Source organism: Hipposideros armiger, unplaced genomic scaffold (assembly GCF_001890085.2).
Source record: "Hipposideros armiger isolate ML-2016 unplaced genomic scaffold, ASM189008v1 scaffold_1259, whole genome shotgun sequence".
NCBI classification, from domain to species: domain Eukaryota; kingdom Metazoa; phylum Chordata; class Mammalia; order Chiroptera; family Hipposideridae; genus Hipposideros; species Hipposideros armiger.
This window is the reverse complement of record NW_017732609.1, coordinates 56,075-75,304: the sequence shown is the minus strand read 5'-3', so window position 1 is coordinate 75,304 and position 19,230 is coordinate 56,075. Positions and strand designations below refer to the sequence as shown.

General features: G+C 33.8%; 1 protein-coding gene across 1 annotated transcript in view; it reads left to right on the top strand.

The window, feature by feature from the left end:
• The window catches only part of SYCP1 (synaptonemal complex protein 1), a 98,530-nt gene that overhangs the window by 39,721 nt on the left and 39,579 nt on the right, over positions 1 to 19,230 (top strand). The window contains exons 15-20 of the mRNA XM_019633212.1: positions 3,746 to 3,807; positions 7,881 to 7,985; positions 9,297 to 9,400; positions 11,002 to 11,119; positions 11,923 to 11,993; positions 14,880 to 14,961. Coding sequence (XP_019488757.1) covers positions 3,746 to 3,807; positions 7,881 to 7,985; positions 9,297 to 9,400; positions 11,002 to 11,119; positions 11,923 to 11,993; positions 14,880 to 14,961 — 542 coding nt within the window. The remainder of the gene's footprint in view (positions 1 to 3,745; positions 3,808 to 7,880; positions 7,986 to 9,296; positions 9,401 to 11,001; positions 11,120 to 11,922; positions 11,994 to 14,879; positions 14,962 to 19,230) is intronic.

Below are 19,230 nucleotides of genomic sequence, written 5' to 3'. Positions count from 1 at the left end.
TATTAGGTTGGTGCAATAATAATAGTGGTGCTTGCCATTACTTGTAATTGGCAATTACTTGTAATGGCAAAAACCACTATTAACTTTTGCACCAACCTACTAATACTTTTTAACTTGATAAACAAGCGATGTCTTGTAATATGAGTAGTTTGTTTCCGGAATGAATTATGCTCGCAAACTGAGGTATTACTGTATCTGCTTTCTTTAGAATTGTTCAATTGAATATTGTAGACTAAGGAATAATTTTAGTCCTTAAAATATGTTTAATGGATATATATTTGTAACAATTCAGTCTGATATTGAAATTAAGTGACTGTTATTGTTATATTGAAAAATCAGATGCATAATGTGATTTTTCTCATAGCAGTATATTATTCAGGAACTGTGGAACAGTTCTGTATGTTCTCCTTAGCATTATCTTAGATGCTGGGGGAATGTAAACAAGAAGTAAAATACCGTCTTCTTGAGAAATCTCTAATTACTGTGGGAGAAAGGTTGAACACATAAAACCATTAGAGTAATGTTTTCAAAATGAGGGGGTGAGCAAGAATTCTATTAGAAGGGAAGTATATATTAGATATGCTTTTTATATATTTTTGTTTTCCTTTTTTACATTAGTTTTATAATATAATGCACATTTATATTTTACACGTTTATATAAAATATGTATTTGCATTTTATACATATTTATGTATTTGGGTGAATGCTCAGAGATTTCCTATTGATGGAGATGTGTTAATGCTGATAACAGGAGGAAGCCAGTGGTACCAATGTTGGTTGCAGAGTTGGAAAAGTCTTTATAGAAGAGGTAGATTTTAAAAGTAGACTTGAAGGTCATAGAGAGGCTTTCAGTAGTTGTAGAGAATGATGGAGTGTGGAAAGCATTATGTGTAGGAGAGTAGCACTAGCAATGATGTAAGCACTCAACATTAGTTTCTTTCCTTCTTTGGCTAATGCTATACAGTAGTTCTCAAAACTAAACATCTTGGAGGATATTCTGTACTCTTCTTTCTCCCTCACCTTTCACTTCTGATGATTATCCAGTAGTCTGTTGTGTTTAACTCTTAATATCTAGCTCATGAAATTTAATCCTCATTTCCTCGTTCTTGGTGTTTAGAGTTTCAAGCACATTCTCTTAGCCTAGCAGAGGAGGGATGCATGTGAGTAACAATGTAACACAAGTTGTATTTGGCAGATTAATCATCCAACCATACTTCAGATTACACCTGTTTGTTTTCATCTTTGTTCATCCCTTGTTATATTTATTAGGCCTCTATTTGCTTTGCTTTTTTCCCCATAAGCTGCTTTCTTACTGCAATAGCCTTCATTCTTACTGCTTTGTTTCCTGGCTGTACTTTGCATTCTTCCTTGATGATATTTTCTTAGGCTTCCATCTTGGTTTGAGTATTCCTTCATCTGCCTGCATTGTCCCCATCTCAAATACAGCCTGCTCTACCCCTTTCTTATATCTTGGCTTCAGTTCTGGACCAGACATCTTTTACTAGAACTAATTGCAGTAGCCTGAGAATTCATCTTTTTGTTTCTAGTTTTGTCTACCTTTTGTTCTTTTTCCGCACTGATGCTAGATTGTTTCTTTAAAATTAACAAATCTGACTATTCATCTCATTGCCTAACTTTAAACTCTTTAAATATCAGCTTTTCATGGTTCATTTAAAGAGTGAGGTAGTGTATTCTAAATTAGTTAAAGCCAACTATAAATACAAAATCTTTGTCAAATAACTTTTTCTCAGTTTCTTGGTACAGTTTGCTTTGATTCTTAAGTGTCTCCCATCTTGAATTCAGTCTGAACTGCTCTAAATAGGTTTTGCTCCTGTGATCATTTTTCTCTTTGTACCTGTGTTTGTGTCCACTCTGGTTATGTAACAGATACCCCCTCTAGTGTTTTCTATTGCTGCTGCTCATTCTTATTAGATAATATATTGATATTAGATAATATAACTATTGAATTTAGACTGAGTTTTTTATTCCTCAATTAGCTTGGGATATTTAATTAGGAACATAATAGACATGGTCTTTGTTCTAGTGAATCTACTTGGGGAGACATAAAACAAATAATCACAAGTAAGTATTTAATTACAAATTGAGATAAGTACCTTGAAGGAAATGAAAATGATGCAATGTAAGACAATAATAGGCCTAATTTAGACCTAAAAAATAAGTGAAATTTAGGTAAGACGTGAGTTGGAGAGAGTTTTTCAGTCAGAAGGAAAAGCATGTAAAAATGCTCTGAGTGTGAAGGAGCTTGGTTAGTTCAAGTGACTGAATGAAAGCCTTTGTATTGGAGTGTAAGAAGTGATATGGAAAGGGGAATGAAATGAGTTTGGACCAAATCAAATAGGCCCAAGGAAAGAAAATTTGATTTTATTCTAATAGCAAAGGAAAACCATTGAAAGATTTTAAGTAGAGGAATGACATGATCTGATTTATATTTTTAAAGGATCACTGTAACTTCTGTATGGCAGATAAATTTGGTGGTGGATGGAGAGTGCTGTTAGTGAGGAAAGAGTAGAATTGGAGAAATCAGATTGATAGAAATCAAATTGGAGAAATCAAATCAGATTTCAGTGGTACAGGTATGAGAGGATTTCTGTTAAAAATGGAATCATAGGGCCTGCTGAGTGGCGCGTTGGTTAAGAGTTGGCGCTTGGGATGCCAGCTCTGAGCAGCAGGGCCCCGATTCAGATTCCACATGTGGGCCAGTGATGCTGCGCCCTCTACAGCTAAGATAGTGAAGAACAGTTTGACCTGGAGCTGGGCTGTGGTGAGTCTCCGGCGTCGGCATCGGCTGCAGCCCCTGCTGCAGTGGGCTGCCATAAGCTACCATGAGTGGCTGGCAGCCAGCCTGAGTGGCCAGCAGCCGTGAGCCGCCGTCCAATGGCCTGCAAGCGACTGCCTCACCCAGGAAGAGCGTAATGATAATACCAACATCGGCCAGTGAAGCGACGTCCTCCACAACTAGACTGAATAACAAAAAGGACAGCACCTTGTCTGTTCCCCTTTTACCTATTCACCAATAAAGTCTTTAAAAAAAAAAAGGCACCACTAAATGGTTATTGGTGATCGTTGAGACCATAATTTTATTAATGTCATGGAGATATGCATTAGTTTTGCATGGGATTAGGAAGAAATTTGTAGATAACAAATAGGAATTTGCAAAACAGACAAAAATTGACAGTAGGAAAAGGCAGAAAGGTCAATCAGATATTTTTGTTTTATATTCAAATAGATGTGATGGGGGAAATTAAAGATTCTTCTGCAGAGAGTCAGTGTATATTGGAATTTGACAGCTAAAGTCTCTGAGGAGGTAGGAATGTTGAGACCCAGAGTACAATGATCAGAGTTAGCTTGACTTAAGTGGGTCACTTTTTTTAAGTTAGGAGTGAAGATTAAGAGGCCAGATGTTTTGGTAGTGATGAGTTGAAGGTAAAGGCACATGCTGAGTGACCTATTTCCAAATGTACATTTATATAGATTGATTGTGTATTTTGCTTAATGAACTTTGGACTCATTTGGTTGTGGAATCAACTTTATAGAAATATTATTAATATTCATTATTTTTGTATAGTTCCATTTGAACTTCCTCTGTGCTTTACAGTACTCTAGTTGCATTAATCCATCTCCAAGTTTTTCCTCTTTCAAATGGTATTATTCTTATTTCTTGACTTTACTTTCCTATTCTTTTAATCCAAATTTTAACACATTTATATTCTTTTGCTTATTTTAGAAGAGATTACAAAGCTTAAAAATAACAAAGAAGTAGAACTTGAAGAATTGAAAAAAATCTTGGTAAGTATATAGTTTCTCATTAATATATAGCAATTACTTTTCAAATCCACTGACTTAGACTTTCACACTATAGACGTTTCATGCTAGTTTTTTCAGCTAAAATATAAAAAAATTACATTTGGTTTTTAGCAAAGCCACACTCTTGTCTGTACTAATTCTTATACATCTTGATAACTGTGTTGGTGTCTTTATGCTGTTTGAACACATGTTGAAAGTGTGTTTAAGATCAAATAGGCATGTTATGTATCTGATTGTAAATTTGGTGTGCCTTTGGTACCTTTGAGCCACAAAGCTGCAATTTTGAGAAAGATATCTATGATATATATTCAATACTATGTTTAGTGTTTAGGTAGAATCATGTTTAATGAATTTGTTAGGATAAGGCTTCATTATACTTTAGTTGATTACAGTGTGTAGATCATGGGTTGGCAAACCTTTTTTGTAAAGGACTAGATCAGAAATATTTTGGGGTGGTCTGGTGGCTCAGTTGGTTAGAGCGTGCGCTCTGAACAACAGGGTTTCTTGTTCGATTCCCATGAGGGCCAGTGAGCTGTGCCCTCCTCAACTAGATTGAAGACAACAACTTGAGCAGAGCTGCAGCTGAGCTGCCGGTGGGCGGCCCAGGAGAGGCTTTTTTTCTTTTTAAAGTAAAGATTGAAATGATATCTAGAGAGGAAGGGAAGAGCTTATCAGGTAAAAGACATGTTTTTTGCAAAGATTCTTTGATGGAAAGGAGTATGGTGAGTACAGCATGAAATGAAAGAAGAGTGGTCCAAAATGAGGCTGGAGAGTTAGGTAATAGGAGCATGGCAATTCATGGCCTTTGAAATCATATATAGATAACTTTGTATGTATCCTAAGACAAATAGGAAGTTCTAAAGAATTTCAGCAGGGAGTGACTTGGTCAGATTTGCGATTTGAAAAGCTCATTTGGCTTGCTGTGTGGAGAACAATAAATACAGATAGGACAGTTAAGAGTAGACAGACAATCACATTAGTCAGAAGAGAGGATTATTGCTTAGGCTGGGAGGTGGTAGTGAGAAAAAGTGGATGGTTTTGAGAGATATTTAAGATTTAAATACTTCGGACTGATGTAAGGGTGATATTACCATTTGTTGAAAAGACTCCTTTTTTCATTGAGTTGCTTTGTACATTTATAACAACTCAATTGGTTGTATTTGAGTGGGTCTGTTTCTGGACTGTTCCTGTTTTTCTTGATCTATCTGTCTATCTATTCATCAATATATCAGTGTCTTGATTCCTGTAGCTTTACAGTAAGACTTAGATTTGGGTAGTGTGATTCTTCCGGCTTTATTATTTTTTTTTCAAAACTGTTTTAGCTATTCTAGTTCCTTTACTTTTCCATATAAATTTTAGAATTAGCTTGTCTATGTATAAGAAAGTCCTACTGGAATTTTGATTGGAATTATGTGAAATCTGTAAGTCAAGCTGAGTTGAATTGATATCATTACTATGTTGAGTCTTTTACTACATAAACATGGTATCGATCTCCATTTATAATAGATCTCAATTGATTCTTCTATTAGCATGTTTTAGTTTTCAGTGTACAGATCCTGTACATGTAATGTTATATTTATAGCTAAATATTTCTTATCTTGAAAGTGTTTTAAGTAGTATTTAAAAATATTTTTCCAGTTGTACATCACTAGTAGATGGGAATGTGATGGCTGTGTGCATTGACCTTGTATTTGCAATCTTGCTAAATTTAAATTCACTAATTCTAGGAGGTTTTTTTCTTCAACTTTTTTGTAATTTTCTGTAGACAATCATGTTGTCTGCAAATAGGGACAGTTATATTTATTTTTTTTCTGCTCTAACTGCACTAGCCTAGACTTCCAGTATGATGTTGAATAGGAGTAATGAGCATGTACATTTCTTTGATATACATGTCCCGATCTTAAAGGAAAAACATTCAGTTGTTTCACCATTAAACATGATGTTAGTTGCAGTTTTTTTTTTAGAAGGTCCTTTCTATTCCTAGTTTGTTGAGACTTTTTATTATAAATTTATGTTCAATTTTGTCAGATGCTTTTTTTATACATTTTTTTCTTTAATTAAAGTTTATTGGGTGACAATTGTTAGTAAAGTTACATAGGTTTCAGGTGTACAATTCTATAATACATCATCTATATACTTTTTTATTATATTAGTTTCAGGTGTAAGTCAGATGCTTTTTCTTTGTTAATTGATATGATGTGGTTTTTCTTTGTACTACTGATATGCTGTATTTGATTTTCAAACACTGAAACAGCTTTGCATTCTGGGATACACCCCACTTTGGTGTATTACTCTTTTACTATATTGTTGAATTTGTTTTAATATATATGTGTGTGTGTATGTATTTAATACATACTTTATTTTTTAATTGGGGAATTGCGGGAGGGGAACAGTGTTGGGGAATTGGGGAAAGGGACCAGCCAAGTTGTTGTTCTTTAATCTTAGTTGTGGAGGACGCCAGTTGCCATCTGGCTGCCCGTCGGCAGCTTGTGGCCTCTAAGCTTACAGTGCTGTGTTCAATCTTAGTTGTGGGTGGGTGTAGGCACCATCCCATACGGGAGTCAAACCAGCAACCTTGTTGTTAAGAGCTCATGCTCTAGCCTCTGAGCCATCCGGGTGGCAGCTCAGCTCAAGGTGCCGAGTTAAGTCTTAGTTGCGGGCGGGCGTAACCCACCATAAACAAACAGTCTTGTTGTTAGGAGCATGTGCTCTCACCAGCTGAGCCATCCTGCCACCTGTTGGCAGTTCAGTGACAGCTCAGCTTGGGTGCAGCGTCACTGGCCCATGTGGGAATCGAACTGGCAAACCTGTTGCTCAGAGCTCACGCTCTTAAGCTAACTTTTAACCAACTGAGCCTTTTGGCTGGCCCTTGTTTTAATACTTTGTTGAGCATTTTTGTTTTTGTATTCATGAGAGCTATTGGGTCTGTAGTTTTCTTTACTTGGATTGTTTTTGTCTGGTTTTAGAATCTGGCTTCGTAGTTGGGAAGCATGTCTTTCTGTTGTCTGGAAGAGATTGTGTAGAATTGGTGTTATTTCTTCTTTAAATGTTTGGTAGAATTCTCCAGTGAAATCATCTGGACCTAGAAATACCTTTTTGGCAAGACTGTAAACTATGAACTTATTTTTTTTCATTGTTATAGAGCTGTCCAGGTTATCTGTTTTGTCTTGGGTGATTTTTGTAGTTTGTGGTTTTTAAGGAAATAATCCATTTCACAGAAATTGTCAACTTTCTGTGCATAGAGTTGTTTGTAGCATTCCCTGTTGTCCTTTTAGTAAAATTTTACACTTTTTGAGCCATGTGGTCTCTGATGCAGCTAGTCAACTTTGCTGTTATAGGGCGAAATAGGCATAGATCATACATAAACAAATAGATTGGCTGTATTACAGTAAAGCTTTGTTAAAAACAGGCAGTGGCCAGATTTGGCCCCTGGGCTGTGTTTGCTGACCCTTGGTTGTCTAGAACGTTGAATTTAATTCTTGGCACCTTATTTAAAATGGTATATTGACAAAGTGAGCCCATCCTGATGGTATAAGGTAATTTAAAACTATTTCATAGGAAGAAGAATAAGAATCAAAGATTTTACAATAGTTAAGAGAAAAGTTAAGGAGTGATAACTCTCTTCAAATATTTATCACTTACCAGATGAAAGAGGAATTAGACTTCTATGTGATTAAAAAAGGCAGAACAATCATTATTGCATAAAGTTACAGGAAAGCACATTTTTGTTAACATAAGGAGAAACGGGATTGATAGAATATTGAGTGACTAATACATGCTAATAAATTGGAATGATTTATGCATGAGTTAAGGTTTGATTTCAATGACCTGTTATGATTTTTTTTAAATAAGAAAATTCCATGGCTCTGTCCATTAAATCCTCGATCATCATATTTAGTTTCAGAATTTATTTTATAATGATTTGTTTTCTCTTTTTAAAAAATTTTAGCCAAAGAGAAACTCATAATTTTCTCCACAACTTTATTTAGGCAGTTTGATTATTTTGAATATGTTGTGTACCTTGGTTGTCATGATTTGTTAATGTCCTTAAATAGGCAGAAAACCAAAAGCTTTTAGATGAAAAGAAACAATTTGAGAAGATTGCTGAAGAATTAAAAGGAACAGAACAAGAACTAACTGGTCTTCTCCAGACTAGAGAGGTTTGTTTAAAAAGGGTTGTCACCTCGAGGGGTAAAAAGTATAACTATTGCACTGGGTTGTACAGCTGAAACTAATTCTAAAAAATGTGTATTTCACAATAAAAAAAAAGGATACATTTTTCTTTCACATATTTTGTTAGTACAGATTTGCAGAATAGATTGTTATAGCTATTAGCTTTGTGAAAGATTTCTTTACAAAAATTCCTTTAAAAAGTGTTTTCCTGCTACATTTATTATGCTAATTGATTTAAAACATATCTGGAGAGCCCTCCACATTATATAATGTGGAGAGAAGATCAGCATTTAAAATATCAATAGTATATGCATAATGCCATGTCTTATAGCAATTATATTTCTTAATGTCTTGAGTATTTCTTAATTGATACATTGAAAAGTTAGCCTTTATTAAGTTCTTAGTTTACAATAATTTTTATAGTGCTAATGTTATAATTTTAGAATGTTTTCTATTTGAAAAAGAATGTTTTCAGTCCATAATAGTATTATATTGTAACTGTCTTTTTATTATAGTAAGAACAGCTTAGTTTTTAAGATATTACCTGATTTTATTAATTAATATTATTAATACATTTAATTGAAGTTAATTACTTGGTAACATAAGTGATAAAATGTTTTATAATATGCAAATATAATTTTATGGGTTGAGCTTCAGAATATCAAGATAGAATTTACTTATATTGCAATTGTCATTGTTCATTTTAAAATTATAGTGGTTATGGGATTAAATCAATTTAAATTTAAAAATTTGACATATTCTTACTAAATTTTTGCCAAATATGACTTACTTAACATAGAGTAGCTGCCACATCCAGCGCAGTTAGTCGAACGGCCAGAGTGGGAGCAATGGAGGATTAAGAAAGACAGACACAGAAATACTTGAAAGGGAGGGGGAGGGGGGTGTTAGGTGGACAACAACTGTCTCCTGATGGGAGGGCAGTGGCCTCGTCTAGCAGCCAGTGGTTTACTTATTTATATAGCCTTGTTTATGCCGAGCAAGGAAGGGGAGGAAATGGTTTTGGACAGAGGATTTCCATGCATAAACTGCAGGATATTTGCTACCAGTGTTGAAACAAATGTATCGGACCCAGGATGCTTTATCACCAGTGTAAGGAAACCACCTCTGTATGCTGAGCTGTTGTGTCAGACTTACAAAAACACAGCCAGAGAGTGTGCCTTCACCAGCCTCTCCCTTACAGCTCCAGAAGGTGGTCTTGGTCTCCGGCAAGTAACCAAGATTTTTAAGTGAGAAAATTGTAAAAACATTTGCTGTGGTTATACATGTTTATTTTTCAGAAAAAAGTACATGATTTGGAAATACAATTAATTGCCATTGCGACAAGTGAACAACAGTATTCAAAACAGGTTAAAGAGCTGAAAACTGAGCTTGGAAATGAAAAGTATGTTTTCTACCTATCATAAAAAAGCTTATATATTAAATTCCTAAGCATTATGGTAGTTAATAATAAATTAGTAAATTATGTTCAATATTTATTTGAATGGGCTTAAAGTTGTGTTTTATTCCTAAAGATCAAAATAATTTATCAATTTCATTACTAATGGAAGTAAATATCATTGACATAAAAAGAGCACATCATGAAGTTGAAAACTGCTTTAGATCAATGTATTACTTTTCTTGGAGATATTTGGTTTCTCATGAAAATAATTATTTGCAATTTTAACCAGTTATTTTGGTTGTTTTGCTAAATTATTGCATAGGTTTGTATTGATGAAATGACAAAATACAAATTCATTTCTTATATTGTCCAAATAAAAATTTTAATTTAATGATTCACCTACTCAGTAAGTTTAATTTTAAGAGAAAATTGGAGGAAATGATTATTGTGTTATTATTCAGAGAGAAAAAAAGTAAACTCAAGTAGCCTATCTAGTGGTTGAACATGATTTTTCTTTTATGGTTGCTTCTCAGGGCTAGATAAAAATGAGAAATAAGCAGTTTACTCAGCATCTTGTTTCTTCCCTTTCAGCTCCCATTCCCTGCTTTTCAACAGTACTTTTTTAGGGGCTCTGGGTAAAATTCATCTATTAACCAAAATCCCCTTTAATGAGTAGACTGATTGATTAGTTATTTATACTTTTTATCTACTTTTAAATTAATTAATTAATTAATTATTTTATTTTTTAGCTGAGCCATCCTGCCACCTGTTGGCAGCTCAGCGGCAGCTCAGCTCGGGCCGGACTCGAACTGCTCTTGCTCAGAGCTCAAACCTTTGAGCGAGCTCTTAACCAACTGAGCCACTCAGCCGGCCCTTTATCTACTTTTTGATGACTTTCCAGCATCAGTAAAGTAGGAGGAGATAATAGTTGCTCCCGAAATCGTTCCATAGAGCCACACAATCCCCTTCCTTCATTTAAAATTGATCCTAGTTGCTACCAATAACAGCAGTAATCTCTCTTCCAGTGTACAGCATTTGAGACTTTGTTAAGAGCAGTTTGTGTCTGCATAAAGATTAAACCTAGTTTTCTTAATTTTATTTAAAAATAGTTCATGCCTTATGTACTACTATAATCAAATCATCAGAAGTTTGAGACAGTATCTAGGGAGGCAGTCTACTAGAGAGAAAAAATTATATGAAGAACATAATACACCCTTCAAAATTTGTGGAAAAGTGTGGGGGATAAGGTATGTGGAGAATATGCAAGGAAATATATGACCTCTTGAAAAATTTATTATAGAAAAATTTCAAATGTGTATAAAGCAGAGGGAATATTGTAATGAACTAGCATGTGCTTATCACCCAGCTTCAGAAATTATTCACTTATATGGCCATCTGATTTCATTTACAACCCCAGCCCTTCATCCCTTTCCCCTAAGATTATTTTGAATTAAATTTCATATCATGTAACTTCATATTAAAAAACTGAAGTAGCCAGTCTAGTAGTGAGCATGATTTTTCCTTTTTGGTGGCTTCTTAGCACTAGATAAAAATGAGAAGTTAGCAGTTTACTCAGCATGTTGTGACATGTCTTTAAAAACCAGGTTTAAGAATACTGAACTAACTACAAGCTGCAACAGGCTTTCTCTGGAGAACAAAGAACTAGCGCGAGAAACAAGTGATATGGCCATGGAACTCAAGAAGCAGCAGGAAGATATTAATGTGAGTTGAAAAAGAAACTACCAGCGACTTAGTTTTCTTACCTGTAAAATTAAGGGATTAGAATAGATGACCTCTAAAAGGTTGTTTTAGCTTTACAAGTCTGATTATGTCAGAGCTGATACTTTGTTTTAGAAGATAAATATGCATATTGATTTTAAATGGTGATAATGGGCAACAGAATATAAAGGCTACCCATTGATAAAGTTAATCTAATTTTAAGCACCAACATTTTTATATAGTATTTATTCAACAAGTATTCATTAAGTAAATCATGTAGTGGAGGATACAATGATAAATAAAATACCTTCCTTCTTCTTTAGGAGCTTATAACTCAAAAAAGTAGAAAAAATTAATGTTCAAATAACTTAAAATAGTGTATGGGTTGTTTGTGAAGTGTTATCTGAGTTTCACAGGCTCAATTCTGCCTAGGTAGAAGAGAAGGCTTCAGAGAGAATATAGCATTGATTTTAGTCTTAAAAGATGAGTAATTATGAGTTCAGTAGGTAACAATGAGTGGAAAAAAATTCCTTGAAGTCACAACAATATAAACAGAAGATACAAGTCTAAAGTATCACTGGGAAACAGCAAGTAAGAATTGTTTTGTTAGCTGCTGTATAGAGATTGTTAGGGGAATAATTCAAGTAAGACTGGAAAGGTAATATAGAACTATGCAAGTTAAATAGCTCATTTTCTTTATCTATAAATGAATTTTATAGTGACAGATAAAGGTCTTAAATATTAGTTTCAATTTTATTTTGTTGAAACAAAATAATTAATATAAACAACATTGATTATTTCTTTAGAATCATAAAAAGCAAGAAGAAGGGATGTTGAAACAAATAGAAAATCTGGAAGAAACAGAAACACAATTAAGGCAAGACTAATGAGTTGGTCTTTTTTGTCTGGCAAAAGAATTTAGTATTTCTTTTTATGAACGTGTTAAAGTCAATGTAGATTAAACTTGTGTTGAATATAACAAAGTAAAAAATTAAACTTAAATTACTGCTTTGGAATCCTGCTTAAAAATAAATTTTGTAATAATGTCTAATTTATACTTAGTGTTGAAATAGTGAGATTAGACATAGAAATTAATTCTAAAGCATCATAAACTTTCTAATACTTAATATTTATCTAATTAAGAAAGTACTTAATCATATACCAGAAAATTTACAAGAAAAATAAAAAAATTTATTAAACATTGTCCATGTTTCTAGGTGTTTTCAGGGTCATCTATTTTAATGCATGTATACCTGTCAATCAAGTGGATATGACATTGTTTATTTTAATCCTTTATATTTTTGGATATTTGCATTTTCCAGTTCTTTACTCTCATAAATAATAGTGTAGTAAACATATTAGCACATACAAATCTTTTCCTTATTTTGACTTTGATAGAATAAATTTCAAGCAGTAGAATCTGAGTCAGAAGAATAATTATTTCCTTTGATAGTCAAATGGTTTGTTTCTAATAGGTTTTATTGGTTCTAACCCATGCAATACGCTTGTACAACCAATATTGTATGAAAGTGCTGGTTCTAAAATGATTTAATTGATTTTGAGTATTAGCATTCATTTATTTGATATTATAACAGATAAAAACACTGTTTTTGTGATTTGTAATTTTTGTTTTTTTGGGTAAGCTTTAGAATTTTTCATGTTTGCTAGAATTCTTTCTAAAATTGCTTATACCTGTTGCCCATTCATATTTTAAGGTCTTGATTTTGTTTTCTTACTGATTTAGTTAAGCTTTAAAAAATACAGTAATCCGTTCTCTTGTTTTATTTATAGCACAGATTTTCCCCAACCTGTTGTTTTTCTTTTACTTTGGGTAACTTTTTGTCATACCAAAGTTTTTTGATTTTTGTATTGAATCTAGTTGTCTTTCCTTTTGTAATTTTTCTCTTTGCTTTTATACTTAGACATTTTTTTGCCTGCCTGAAATCAAATATTGATCTTTAGTTCTTTTTAAAATTGATACTTAGTTTATCTTTTTGTTTTTCAATAATAAAAAACATTTCAAGAGATCAGTTTACTTTTTTATTTATTAGCTTCAGGTATACAAAACAATGTAATAGACATTTACACCCCTCATGAAGTGATAACACCCCTCCTTAACACAGCTGTGGATTTATGACCTGGTTTTTCATATGCTTTGTTTTCATGTTGAGTATTTTATAAATAATCTGTTAGTAATTTAGATGGTTCCCAAACATGTAGGGCTTCTTGTTTGTACTTACATTCTGAAGTATTGTTTTGATTTTTTATATTTGTTTAAAGAATGTCATTAAAACTGACTGGTATTTTAAATTATTTGAGATCTCCTTTAGATCTAATATACCTCCCTCACAGGTTTGAATATTATGTGAGTTAATGTGAATAAAGCAGTGAGCACAGTGCCTGGCATATAACTTACTGTTTTCCAGATTTGGAAAGTCATCTTTTATTATACTTCTAAAGATGGCTCTTGTTCTTTTTGCTCAATTTTCTTCTTCAGAAGTAACTGTTGAATCTCTGTGATTAAGCCACTGCACATTTTGGGGATAAAAAGTGAGACATATTTTAGGGAAAGGCTGCTTTTTATTTAAGAGAAAACAAATTATTTGGATAATATCTTCTTGTACACCTACCTACTCTGTGAACATATAAAACTCTAAATATAAATATTTTTAGGAAAGGTAAGAATATACTAATTGAAGATTTAATAATACTCAGTTAAAGAATAAATATCCTGGATTCAGTTTTCACAAGGGCAGTTATTCCACACGATTGAGTACTATTCCATGCATACAGGTGAGATCCAGAAACATATTAGTGGTAATAAGAGAGACTACAACTGCAAATAGCTTCCAGTGTCCATCTGAGACAAAGCTCCACTGTTTTCATGTGTAACAGACAGATTTTTAATTAAAAATTTTTTTTGAATTTATTGGGGTAACATTGGTTAATAACATTATGTAAGTTTCAAGTGTACATCATTATACCACATCTGTATATTGCGTGCTCACCACCCAAAATCTATTTTCCTTTTGTTACCATATATTGACCCCCTTTTACCCACTTTATCTTTTTCCCACTCTCCTTAAAATTTTTTGAAATGATGGTATATACTTGTACAAAATTCAAAGGGACAAAGGAACACATGCAGAAAGAAAACTATCTTTCTTCCCCTTTGTCTTCCTACTATCTAGTTTCCCTCCCCAGAGGTATCACTGTTTCTTGTGTATGTTTTCAGAGATACTCTATTACATGTATAAGGGTGTATGTGTATGCAAATATCTCAGTCATGTAGTTTTCCATTAAAAGTACTTGTAGTTGTGTCTCTATTAGTATAAAATTATGACTGTGTCTTACAATGATGACTGATTTATGAGTAAGAAAGCAGTAAAGTGAAACCTTGACTTAAATAGAAACAAATTTTTCTTTGTAGGAGTTTTTTAAATGGAAAAACGACTAAAAGGTCCAGATATTAATTTCAAAATAAACATATAAGTTTTTTTCTAGGGTTTATTTTATTTTTATTTTTTATTTTCAATTACAGTTGACTTTCAATATTACTTTATATTAGTTTCAGGTGATGGTAAAAATTAATTTAAAGGTAGGAATGAAGAGTTCATATTGGTATTAATACATGAAAATTCCCAAACAAAATGAAAGTAAGTAAACCAACAAAAAATAATAGTCAACTATTTTAGAAATCCAGAAAGGGAATAAAATGAAAATACAAATTTTATCACAGTGTCACTCTTTCATTTCCTTTAAGGAATGAACTGGAATCTGTGAGAGAAGAACTAAAGCAGAAAGAAGATGAAGTTAAATGCAGATTGAGCAAGAGTGAAGAAAATGTATGTTATATTTAATAATAGATCATATCACAAAATTTCAAATCATAAAGCAACACCATGTGTCTAAAAAAACATAAAGTGACGTATACTTTTGTATAAATAAGTAGTGATCTAAGGGACTGTTTTAGGTTGTTGACCTTTAACATATAGACAAATTTCAGTTATTTTGCTTATATGGTATATACCTAGAAGAAATAGTGGCATAATTCTAAATTTCTTGTATAAATGCTCAATATTTATTATTTTACTTTTTTACACTAAACAAAAGGCTTATGCTTTAGTAATATAGAATATACTGTTAAATTGAGTAATAAGTTTGTATTGCGCTTTGGTGGATTTGATTTTAAAAGTTGGGATAGGAAGAAGGTTTTTATGGAAGAATATCGTGAAAGTGGAATATGCAAATTTTGTGAGATGATTATATTATATAACACACGTAGTGGGAAAAAATTGTGCCAAAATAGATAAAGCTAGATTATAAAGACCTTGACTGTGTTTTTCATTCATTCAACAAATATTATTGACTACTTACTATGTGCCTGGCACTGTTCTGCGTACTGAGTTTGGATTTTATTTGTTTTGGTAGACAGTGGTGACCAATTAAGGTTTTTTATTAGGGAAGTGACATTAAAAAATTTTTAAGAATAGAATGGGGAGAGATGAAAGGCAGTGGAATCAGTTGGAAGGCTATAAAAATAGTATTGAGAGCTATAAAAAAAAGTCTTGAAGTGGATCCTGGCCTAGTTTAGTTTACTTATTCCTGAGCCCATCATTGTGGTTAGGGGGTACAGTAATCTGGCCAAGCCTGAGCTGTGTGTCCACTTCTGAAGACAGATCAGCCTCCATCAAACTACATGGACTGAGCAGGACTACTGAGGTTTTTACACGAAAGGAGTCTTTGCAGGAAAGGATTGCAGCCAGACCAAAGCATAGATCCTCTATATAAATGCTGATGGAGACCATAGAAGGGCCATCTATCCAAACTTGATTTAGTACAAGCTTCCTGGAAGAAGTGACATTTAAGTTTGAAACCTTGGATTAATAGAAGAATTCATGAGGGCAGAGGAATGGACATAAGTATATCAGGGAGAATAAGAGTATTCCAGGTTACACACACAGACACACCACATTATATACAAAGTTTGAGATAGCTCGGAAGTATGAGAGAACCTGTCATATTTAAGCAAGTATAAAAAGTTCATTTTGGCTTTTAAGATAGTGGTGGATTTTAAGAGAGTGGTGATATAGTGGAAAGAGTAGGAAAAGATAAGAGTGGGGAGAGATGAGGGTAAATCACTTAGGTCTCATAAGATATATTTTGGAGTTTGTGGTTATTGAAGACTTTTGACCTGAGTAGTGTCATAATTATATTTACACATTAGGAACTTGAATTAGTCCAAGGATGAGATGAGCTAATATTTTTAAGGGCTTACAATGGACCAGGAACATTCTAGATTCTTTATATATGTTATTTTATTTAACTGGAAGTAATTTTTCTAATTTTATGAAATAAATCGGACCTCCAAAGGGTAAAAAACTTTGAAAGGCTATATGCTAAGAAGTATTGATTGGGTTGTCAGAAAAGTCATGATGTATTTTGTCTATGTTTTTCAAAGGTCATTTATTTATATAAAGAACAAAGATCAATCAATGATATATTGCCCGTTCGATAACCTTTTGCCATCTTTCAGTAAGCTTCATAATTCCTCGTTCATAGAAGGACCTGTCTTTATTTGTGAAAAACTGAGCAAGGTGCTGATTTATAGCCTCATCTGAATTGAACGTTATACTACGCAAGGAGTTTTGAAGAGAGCGAAACAAGTGCAAGTCTGATGGCACAAGGTCAGGCGAGTATGGTGGGTGTGGCAACACATACCGTCCAAGTTCCAGTAATTTCTGACGGGTGATCAAACTTGTGTGTGGTCTCGCATTGTTGCGATGGAACACAACTCCTTTACAGTTAACAAGTTCTAGATGTTTCTGGATGATGGATTCGTTCAAACTATCCAATTGCCAACAGTACACATTCGAATTGATTGTTTGGTTCCTTGGTAGGAGCTCGAAAAACACGACACCTTTAAAATCCCACCACACTGAGATCATAACCTTCCTCTGATGAATGTCTGCTTTCGATGTCGTTTGAGGCAAATCATCGCGTTAGGACCAAGACCGTTTGTGCACCACATTGTTGTAAACAGCCCAGTTCTCATCACCAGTTATCAGTTGCTTCAAAAAAGGATCGTTTTCGGGCCGGCCGAGTGGCACGATGGTTAAGAACTGGCTTGGGACACCAGAGGGCCCCGGTTCGGATCCCACATATGAGGGCCAGTGACACAGCGGCGTAGGCTGCAGCCCCTGTGGCAGTGGGTTGCCATGGGCCACCGTGTGTAGCCAGCAGCCAGCGTGAGCAGCCCTCAAGCCGCTGTGAGCGACCGTCCAGAAGCCAGCGACTGATCTGCCTCACCTGGGAAGAGCGCAATGATGGTGCCAACTTAGGCCAGTGAAGCAACGTCCTCCACAACTAGACTGAAGAACAAAACGACAGCAACTTGTCTGTTCCCCTTCCTTCCCCCAATTCCCCAGCACTGTTCCCATCCCCCCAATTCCCCAATAAAAATCTTAAAAAAAAAGGATCGTTTTCCTCATGTTTAACGAGCATATTGCAGATGTTTATACGTGCCGTCAAAGGAACTTCTTTGAGTTCATGAGGAACCCAAATATATGAGCTTGCTTACATATCCCAGCTTCTTCAGGTGGTCATGAACGCTTGAATGATGGATGTTCAATGTTTCTGCAATCTCTCGTGTCGTGTAACATGGGTTTGTCTCGATCATGCCTTTATTTTGTCGTCATCAACCTCGGTGTGTCTCCCTGATCGAGGAGCGTCATTGAGATCAAAATCACCAGCACGGAATTTCATGAACCATCGTTGGCACTGATGTTTTTGTAGAGAATTGTCACCGTACACTTGATGCAACTTTTCACAAGCTTGGTGCACGTTCTTCCCTTTATGGAAGTAAAACAGTAAAATATGGCAAAAATGCACAGTTTGGTCTTCCATATTCAACTTGTTGTAATATCTCCAAAACTCAACCAAATCGCTCAATTTGTTTTTAGATTGAAGCTAGAACTGTCAGCTGTCAAATGACATAGCAATAACATAGATGCGAATGACTCTAGTCCTTCTAAAAATGAACTAGTGCCATCTGTCACAAACATGCATTCATGACTTTTCCGACAACCTGATAGTAGAGCTGGCCTTCTAACATTCTTTAGACTATTCCTAACATTTTCCTCTCAAAAAGCTATTTCTTTCAGTTTCATCTTTATTAAATTCAACCAGGAAAAATGAATTTGAATTTCTCAAGATGTAGTATGTAATTTACAACTTTAAAATTTATATCAGAGGCTGCTTCAAAACACTTATCTTGTTTGTGATAGGGAAAAACATGAATTTGATGTTGAATGTAAAATAAAAATCCTCCACTAAGAATGTAAATTTATTTTACCAATGTAGAAAATACTAGTGATGAAATAAGGAGAAAAAAAAAAGACAAGTTGCTAGCATATTTAAACTTTACGTTGTTAGATTTCAGTTTACCTATTGAAACAGTTTTCCAGTCTCTCCAAATTGCAAATATTTCTCAGATATTTTGTCTTGACGTTGAAATTCATTGCATTTCCTCATCTCTAAAATGGAGGTAATACCTATCCTTTCTATGTTATTGGGTTGTTACAAGGTTCATATTAATAAATGTTTGTGAAAGATGTATTATATTTAAAAGATTATAAACATTTATATACAAGACAGTTTTTAAAAATTTAAGGTAAATTGGGAAAGCTGAAAATATTGCAAAGTGATAGTGGGTTAAGATAAGAATGATGAACATTAATATGTAAACATTAACACAAAGACGATTTTTAAAGAAAGGATACTGGAATAAACTGGGAAAACTTAACTTTTTTTGTAGAGACAAGACTGAGTTTTATAATTCCATTTCTAAAAGATACTTGTAGAAGGAAATAGTAATTCTGTTAACACTGTTAATCTGACGTCAAATAATGTTTTTTTAGGCTCGAAGCATTGAATGTGAAGTTTTGAAAAAAGATAAACAAGTGAAGATATTAGAAAACAAGGTACTGTCAAATTGTAAAAATGTTTGGGAATAGAGACTTTATAACAATATATGGATGACTAGATTCTTTAGGGAGAGTCTTTACATTTTTAACAGCTTTTACACAAAGAAACTTAATTGACTCTTGACGGCT